At 42.2% G+C, this 9,352-nt stretch overlaps 1 protein-coding gene across 1 annotated transcript in view; it reads right to left on the bottom strand.

Moving 5' to 3' along the window:
- The window catches only part of hs2st1a (heparan sulfate 2-O-sulfotransferase 1a), a 30,629-nt gene that overhangs the window by 2,940 nt on the left and 18,337 nt on the right, over positions 1–9,352 (bottom strand). Inside the window, exons 2-6 of the mRNA XM_005720989.2 lie at positions 4,283–4,533; positions 4,101–4,186; positions 3,707–3,845; positions 2,831–2,928; positions 662–819 (exon numbers count right to left, since the gene is read on the bottom strand). Of these exons, the coding sequence (XP_005721046.1) occupies positions 662–819; positions 2,831–2,928; positions 3,707–3,845; positions 4,101–4,186; positions 4,283–4,533 (732 nt within the window). The remainder of the gene's footprint in view (positions 1–661; positions 820–2,830; positions 2,929–3,706; positions 3,846–4,100; positions 4,187–4,282; positions 4,534–9,352) is intronic.

Below are 9,352 nucleotides of genomic sequence, written 5' to 3'. Positions count from 1 at the left end.
AAAAAACCAAACAAACCCAAAACAAAAACCACGCACTGTAAAATAAGTAGTTCTTTAATTAACTGTTAATTGCCTGACACTTGACTAGGCACAGTGACTGTGCATCATCACTGTGCAGTAGTCAGAGAAATAAAAAACAAACAAACAGAAAGAAGCACCACAAACGGTCATGCGTTATCGACAGTCCTCCGGTTTGACCAGATTGAAAGTCACAGATAACTTACTAATGCCAGAAACCTGGCAACCAGGTGCTAGCTGAGTAATTTAGTAAACATTAGCTGTACCCGTGCACAAAGAAATGAGACAGATCAAGACGACGTGACATTTGAATGTGAGACTTAGTCTTCAGATTAATTGTTTAATGCGCTCGGGTATATTGAATCATTGTGCATCGGCGTGATTGTCACACCGGACCCTATTGTGCTGCTCATTATTCATTCTGGCTGCACTCATTATAACTAATCTGTAACTACATCAGTGAAGCAGCACGACTGCATTTTGATCACAGCCGATCACAGGAGAGCGATTCAAAGCGCTAATGAGCAACCGCAGCACGTAAACACACAATATTTAGCCCTGAAATTGCAGTGAGAGGATTGAAGCAGCAAATTATATATATATATATTTTTTTTTCCTTTAAACTGTGTGGCAGGAGCAGCACCTGTTTTGTACAGCTCAGTGGCTCCTTTGAAGAAGCGTGGCAGCGCGGCCTCCAGCATCATGACAAAATCTTCCAGCTCTTCTGTTACGCCGACCAACATGTACTCATTCACCAGGTTGTACTTTGCCTGCTCCAGAGCCCACTGACTGCCCACGTTCCTACACACAAAAAAAAGGGAAAAAAAGTCATGTTTTTCTTTTCGATGTGGATATTTTCTCTTTATTCTCAGGGAGTCGCTGCTCTGCTGGATGGGAAAAAATATCCCACACAGCTTGGAAAAACTGAGCAGAAATGGAGGGGAAGAATGATGTAAGGCCTGACACGGAGGAAGAGGAGGTGATGGAGAGAAGAGCAGCAGAGAGGAGCTGAAAGACAGACAGGATGAACGATTAGGTGAGCCGTGAGTCCGGAGAGGGTTGAGACAACAGGAGAGCGGAGCAAAAGGAAAAAAAAAAAAAAAAGCTTGGTAGTGAAAATAAAATAAGGATTGTTTAAACCTATAAAGTAAATTGTTGGCAAGGCCTTCTTAAACACATCAATCTATGACTGGCTGCACTGACCTCACCTTTTTGTCTTCACTATTTATTTAATGTTTCCAAGGGCCTTTCCATTACTTTAATATACTGCTCTCTAAATACCAGACACTCAGACCTTCAGTCAGCAAGAGGGTAGATGGTTAAAAGATGGAAAGCAGAGTTGGCAAAGGATTAGTCAGGGTGAGAGGGATGAGTAGGGTCAGCGAGAGACTGATAAAAAAGGAAGAAAACACAATGTAGAGAGAACGGCTCAAGGCAGTGAGAGGGCTACTGGAGACCTTGAGGAGAGAGTGTAGCAAAGCAGAGAATGACTGAATGTGGTGCTCTATTGAACAAAACTGATACATCACGTCTTTTTTAACAATTTCATCTGCATGCACCGAGGAAAAGACAAGGTCAGTGACTTTGCTTGTTTGTGTTGTTGACAACAAACCCAGAGAAAAATATCTCACCGCTGCATTTATTCCTACCCTAACAGTGGTGTTAAATCTGAACCCAACCGAGCATATTTAACATTTGATACTGTGCAAATGCCTCGAGCCAGTCCTGATTTATTCTTATTTTGCTCCCAAGGAGGCAGACTTATAATGCAGTTTTTTTTTTTTTTAAAGTGCTCTTGAGCAATGGTACTCTGGGCTTTCAGAAGTTTTTCTTCAGACATCGGCTGCTTTTTCGCTCATTTTCAGTCAAGTTCTTGTACCTGACTGTTTTAGGAGGAACCGGTTTTCTTTCGGAGGCCATGGAGCAGACCCAGGACACGCTGGAGGGATTATGTCTGTCAGCTGCCCTGGGAATGCCTTGGTGTTCCACCGGACAAGCTAGAGGAGGTGGCCACGGAGAGGGAGGTCTGGGCTTTTCTGCTAAGACTGCTGCCCCGCGACCCAGAAAAGCGAAACAAGATGGATAGATGTTTTAATAGTCTGTCTTGAACCACTCTTTTATGAAAACAGTAAATCTGCCCTGTCAACCAATTTCTGCAGTTGAATCCGTAGAAAATGCTGAAGATAACACAGTTAAACTGGCATAAAACAGTACCTTTGCACCAACAAGGTGATTCCCAAAAGAACTATTAGCCAAAAACTCAGCATGGTGTGCAGCGTGTCCTTAACCCCCCCCAAAACTGGACATTGGAGGATAAAAGAAATGGCAAGTTTAAAAAAAACAACCTCCCTGTGACTGATGAACAGTATCTGAAAAGTCATGTGTTTAAGAAACAGTTAAACACCCAGCACAGGCCTGACACATTAGTTGATCCATCCACTGATTGCCAACAGCAATGATGCTACATGAAAGCCTGACATGACTTTGGGATACTTTGCTCTCTGCTGTAGTTTTTTCAGGTCTGCTACTTCTTCTTTTGTTCTCATCTTGTCTGCTTTGCTCATTTAAAAAAAAAAACACACAATGCACACCTCGAAGAAAACAAAACAGTGTATTGATTTATAGCTACACTATTTTATTAGGTACATAAGCTGTATCATTAAGCCTGTTCATTCCTGTTTTTGGTTGCAATATAACCAGATCTCTTCTGTCAACATGCAAATGTCTAAAAAAAGGAGACGCGTTTGATAATCTCAGACTCAGTGTGGTCTGAATGCGACACAGCAGGAGCAGCAGGTGTTTGAATTCTCACCAGCATTCGGAGTAGTGACCACAGAAAAAGGGAATCTGGAGCCAGAGCTTCTCGGGAGCGCAGTCCGAGCCACCAGCTGATACACATTCATCGAACGTCTGAAACACAGAACATGAAAAACACCAAGAAAGCAGACGAAAAGATAAGTGTTCCTTCATATTAGACCTTCATATCCCTTAATGCACTGAGAAACAAAAGAAAGACGACAACATTCCGAAGTAGCTTTATGCACAAATATAATCCTGAAGCTACACGGAGCCTTTAAAAGTTACTTTAAGTGGTTATTTTCCACAGTTTAGTCAGAACTTCAATTCTCCAGTAATTTTTTCTTCTAGTTCAAAAGAAAAAACAAAACACACATTTGGGAGAAATGAAAGAGAGGGAATTTTGTTTTAACTGGAATTACCACCTCACAGTGGTATGCTAGTTAAGTAGCTGGTAACAACCCAGTCTGGTGACATTTTATGTCACCACTTCATCGGATTTTCCCGTTAGAGGCATTTGTGTGAAATTTAGTGATAATTAAACTGCGAATTCTCGACTTTGGTGAGGTGACACGGATCTTGACTACTAACTTTTAATGAGCTCATCCTTGAGTCCAAATGAACATTTGTGCCAGATGTAATTAGATTGTTTTTGCTAGCATTCCTGATGTTTTTCCATTTATAACCACGGGATTCAACCACGGACACCCCAAAACCACTCAATGCCTTGATGACTGTCGGCAGCACAGAGGCCTCGAAATGCTGAGCTCTGGAAGATAAACGCTCGGTTTGATCACTCAAGCCAAATATTAAGTGAGATTTCATCCACAGATCCCTGTTATTTAAATGAAAATGAATCCATTCTTTAAATAAAAGAATAAAGCTGTTTTACCTTCTTGTCTCCTTGTTTTCTGCGTCTCAAGCCGGGCCTGTAGTCGTCCCCGAAACGTAAAAAGTAATAATAGGACACCAGCCTTTCAATTGGGTCCCTAATCACATTTATGTAGATGGGCTTCTTCTTCACCCCGAACCTGAGGAGAATTACTCGTTTCAGAAAACTCACCAGGAATGAAATCAAAATGCATGAAACAGAATTTTTGTTTTTATGCAATTTTGTTTTCTTAAACATTCAAATGGCTACAATTTGCTTTTCACTCTGAGAGTGAACAGCTTTAAGTGACCACAAGGTGGAGTCAGCTGATCAAAGCCACAGCAGGGTGGATTAACTGGTTACAGGGCTGTGGAGAAAAAAAAAAAAACACTATGTGAAATGAAGGCTTCTTTACTTGGTGAAATCCAGGAAGGAGACGTGTCCGTGGTAGAAAGCCGGCTTCATTTCCCTCCATTCAGTCACATTCTTTACAAACCGCACCTGAACAAACCAAAATCAACATATCACAATAATGACCTCCGTAGCAGACAAAGATGATCAGGTGTAGGAAGATGGAGGAAACGCAGGTCCCCTGACCTGGTCCTGGAGGGACATGACCGGGTTGTTCTTGGTGGTGTTGATGTGCAGGACGTGGTAGTGGTTCTTCCCGCACAGGTCGTAGGCGATGTTGGTGAAGGAAGTGCTGGCTGTCTTGGGCACCCGGTTGTAGATGATGACCACGTCATCCTCGCTGTCGGACAGCGCTGCGGCTGAGTCCCGCTCCCGCAGGCTGTCTTGCGTGTGCCTCTGCTCGATCTCTCGTACCTCGTGTCTGGCGATGGCTCGTTCTGGGGAGACGAACGGAAATTAGAAAAAGGCGAGTTCAAGATGCAGAAGTTAGATTTTTTTTTTTTTTAATGAGAGTTGCCTGAAAGGAAAGATTTTTTTAAAAAGTCCTTCGGTGAGTTACTGATCACTCAAGCTCCAGGTGAAGCTGTTCTCAAGCTGAACTTGACCTTTGACCTCCCTGTGAAGCAGAATAACAGCAGGAACGTTTCCGTGAAAAAGGTCCAGCTCATTTGTTAAACTACTGATCGATTTAAGAGAAAAATAAGAAGACCACATGCTCCAGTTTGATTTCAGAGCATCCCAAATCCTCAAAGCTTTGTGTTTTCTTACTTACAACTATGATCCAACACTCACTGTACTTGATATGCATGCTACAAATATAGTCTTTGATTCAAATCTGATCCACTTACACCTTAAAATATCGTGTTTCCTTGTCAGAAGCGTCAGCGCTGTGTGAGAGACTAAACTGTAACTTCATTAAAAATGGATTTTCATTTCACCATCTGTCGGGAGAGCTTCAAGATCTTTCCCTGCTTCACGCCGAGGATCAAGAGTAATGTCAAACAGGAATATTAGGTAATCATTTTGTGAGCAGCCCATTTCACACTGTGGTACCGCTTCTCTTGTTCGCTAATCAGATTCATCTTTAATATCAGTCCTCTACCTTTACTTTCACTCTCCTCATTTAACTGCAGAGTGGACTGTGTGTTTGCTCATATTTTAGATCAAATAAATGTACCTTCATCTGGACTAGCATGGAGAACAGGCTCAGGGTAATGGCAAATGATTCTTCTGAGAAAGGTGTCACATAAAGGGGAGTGGGAAAGGGAACAGTAAGAGGTGGTTCAGGGTTAGAGGTTGGCAGTTATTTGGTGGCTAACTGGACATTTGCAGGACATCAATGTAGCTTAAATGAGAAGGGTGGAGGGTTTTTTGTGAGGCGTGGGGGGGCTGTTTCCACCTAAACACTGCACGAAGCTGCAGAAAAGCCAGACCCCAGTAGCTCAGTGTGAATAGATTGAACACAAAGAAGGCCTGGCCTTTGTCGTCCTTGGGCTTTTCTTTATCTGAATTCGCCTCAGATTGACGGGTGTTGACAAAGCCTCAGAGTGCTCTGCAGGAAGCATGGAGAGAGAAGAAGGGTGTTTGTACGAGGAGGGGAGGCAGCACAACACTGGAGAACCTAATACCCGTGGGAGCTCCCAGCGGAGCCACTAGGCTCCTAAAAACCTTTCCTAATGCCATGCCTGGCAACTGAGACACAGTTACAGCTTGGACCTGGCCTGGACGTCTTTCCAGGCTGGCATCTGGCACCAAAAGGCCAATTAAGATGTCATCTGCGATTCCGGCAGCCTCCCCTTCATCTGTGTGAATGCGAACATACTCTCAGCCCCTGCTCTTACACCTTCCTGAGCAGCTGTTAATGTTCCACTCATGAAAGCAAGATCTGGTTTCTGACGGTGCCTCGCCGTTTCCGCATGCTCACAACTGGACTGACGGCGTGGAGACTTGCAGAACAGCTGTAATGGAGATACTCATTCGCATGTCCGTCCAAAGCGCGCCTTGGCCAACAACAACAGAAATAACAGTTGCTATGTTGAAACTTTCCCAACGTGGGATCAAGTGTCGTTTTTGGATTATTTTTAAAATGGAGTACTGCGACAGCAGAGAGAGAATGGCAAAGACAAAAGAAGAGTTTTACGGGTGTGCAGTGCCAGGTGTCTTACGGACACACTCTTTATTCTCTAAGGTTTTGACAGAGAGTTGACTCATATGAATGATGGGAACCTTAATATAATGGTTATTCCAAATATTATCTTACATTAGGGCTGTTCGATATAACGATATATATCGGATGACGATATAAAAACGTCTATCGTTTCATTTTACGCTATTGTTTGTTTCGTGGTGTCGCAAAATAAACTGTTTACTGTAATATTTTTTTCATCGTTTTGATGGTCACTGTAGTGGCTATATTAATTTCTTAAAGTTCTCTTTTTCTCTTATATTTAATATAACCACACTACAGACGGACACCGCCTGTTTTTATGCGTTGTGGTTAGCAGCAACGATGGTAAAACCATCTCGTGTCCGCTTGTTTATGTTCCACATAAACCTTTCACAATAAAGCTCAAGATCCTGTTGAGACTTTTCAAAATAAACTGAATCACGTGAAAGAGCAGATGGACAGTTTACAGATGAGAAGTAAAAAAAAGAGCCGTCAGGTGCTAAAAAATAAACCTTAGACTCAAACGTTAGAACAGGCTTTTCCCCGCAGCACGCTGTGTAATAAATACTCACAAAGAAAACGGCGGCCGTTACAACTTATGTCTAAAAATGTATAGTTTCATGCATCGGTTAAAACACTTGACTCCAGCTACATGACGCGCAACTGGAAACACTTCCCGCAAGTCGAGCTGCCCGAGATTCACAGAATTCACAGAAAATGTTAAATTTTTGTGATTTATATCGTTATCAGGACGATAGAATTCTTATATCGGGATATGAGATTTTGTTCATATCGCACAGCGCTATATTACATCTTAGTTATTTTTCCTATACTTCCCACAATGAGGTCTTTATAATTTTGGACAATGACATACTTTTTGTTATTTAAGGGCTGGCAACCACCGACCATAAGGGAAAAAGAAATAATCCCTGACTGGTTGCAAGTGGATGAAAGAGGTAGTCACCGTGAAATTGATGACCCATTGGCAACCACCTGCTTCTAGGGAAAAATGTGCATTCTGCCTCCAGCTGGCAAGTGGTTGCTGGAGGTTGCTGGCAGTTGGTGGTGTAAAAGCTGTCACAAAGAAGTATTCGGTGCTGCGACTATTTGGATCACTAACAGGTTGCTAAGGTCGCCAGGATTTTTTTTATGGAAGATGCCGACTTGTCTCCAAACACTTGCAAACTAATTACACGATGGCAGTCAAACTCTGCAAACTTAAAACGTGGACCTTTTGAACCTTTTGAAATGTGTCGGTTGCTGTGCAAAGCATAACTTTTATTTTGAAGGTGAATGTTCTCCGTTTCTGGTTCGTGTCACTGAGAGAATCACCTTGTAATTACTTTTAACCTGCAAGAGGGGTTTTTAGACCTGTGTGACCGAGTCCTATATGGACAAAAACAAACAAACAAAATGAATAAAAGCATAATCACTCTCAAGTTTTATGACAAATATAGACACATGTAATTCCTCAATGGTTAATCTAATATTTTTATTAAACCTGAGAGCTTGTACTTTAGCTCGTGCTCATTATATTTCTGTATCTTCAGTACTGTTTGGCAAATAGCTAAAACAATAAAATAACCTGTTTTGATAGATGGGGTCGCATGACTGTTGGGGTTTTCTCTCTAATATTGTAGGGTCTTTGCTTTACAATATAAAGTTCCATAAAACTGGCAATTCATGAATCAAAATTAATTAACCTGTAAATTTGTGTTTGATTTGTGCTATTCTTACTGATTATTCAGAAAACGTTCATCATCTGAACTTAAAAGCAGCTTTAATCCACATATCTACCTCACTTCTCACATGCCAAATATATTATGAATGAAAACGTGTTTCCAGTGCTTACAGCTTAAAGAAAGAAAAAGAAACATCTGAAATATTCAACAGCAACTTTTTCCAGTGCTCCAGTTACTCTAAATAATCCACAGGCCTCACTGTCAGGAGTGTTTTACTGGGACTACTTTCCATTAAATAAAATACTCCCAGTGAGAACTGTTGACAGCGAGGTCTGTGGATTATCCAGAGCAAGGAGTAAGTGCTTCGACTGCAGCTGCATATATTTAAAACAACACGGTTTGAAACTGTGTGCGCATGGCAAACAAAACCCCGTTCAAAGTAGAACCAAATTAGCCCACATGGTTAAAATACAAACACAAATAAATGGAGGTAACTGTTAAAATGTGTTCCCACAGGCTTCAGCTCTGTCCGCCTCGAACCGCAGACATCAGAGAGAGAAAGAAAGAAAGAGAAGAGCGTGCAATTTGCTTTGCCGTGGAATAAACACACTAATGGAAGAGTATGTGCAGCTTCAGCTTGCAGGGAAGTCTTTCAGTGTCTTGCTTTTAAAACTGAAGGATAGAATAGTGAGAAAACACCGGGGGCTACCGTGTCCCTAACTACAGTGTCTTGAACTATGTGAAGGGGCTGTGAGCCACTTGTTAAAGACACGGCATTTTGTGCCAAATTTCCAACAGTTAACAAGGAGGCGAAGGGGACACGGAGAGGGCTTCTTGGGCTTTGTAGTAGACGCCCTATTCATTGCAAGATTGAACACACTTGGCGCAAACCTCCATATCAGAGGGCGCCCCACACACAAACTTAAGCTTAGCGCTCCCTTCTGAGGTCATTTAATTAGAGAACAAAAGCCTGAATTACTATGGCCACACAGCAGGCCTCTTTTCATTCCACATTTCCGTCGATTTCCTCCCCTCAAGCCGACTATGTGCATTAAAAGCTAATTATGAACCGTGACGCCAACACGGGTCTTAAACATTGTGACAACTACAAGCCTATTACTCTGAGCTTCATTCAAAGTCAGAGACAGGAGGAAGACAGAGTGCTGGTAGCTGAACATATTTACTAAAGCAATTTAACGCCGATTAGACCCAGGCATTTGAAATCATCATTCATATTCGCCGCCAGATCTGCAGAATGTGACAGGCCGTCATGTATTATTGCTATCACGTCAGATCTGATGGGATAATAAAAGTGGGGGAGAGAAGATGATCCGTTCTCCAAGCAGCTCATAAATTTACCGTCGCTCCGTTACGCCAGTTGGAGCTCTCTGCCTCTTCCCCTGAGAA

The sequence above is a fragment of the Pundamilia nyererei genome, unplaced genomic scaffold (genome assembly GCF_000239375.1).
Source record: "Pundamilia nyererei isolate P.nyererei 1_Seehausen unplaced genomic scaffold, PunNye1.0 scaffold00004, whole genome shotgun sequence".
Lineage (NCBI taxonomy): Eukaryota > Metazoa > Chordata > Actinopteri > Cichliformes > Cichlidae > Pundamilia > Pundamilia nyererei.
Note: the sequence above shows the minus strand (reverse complement) of the source record. Positions and strands in the feature narration are given on the sequence as shown.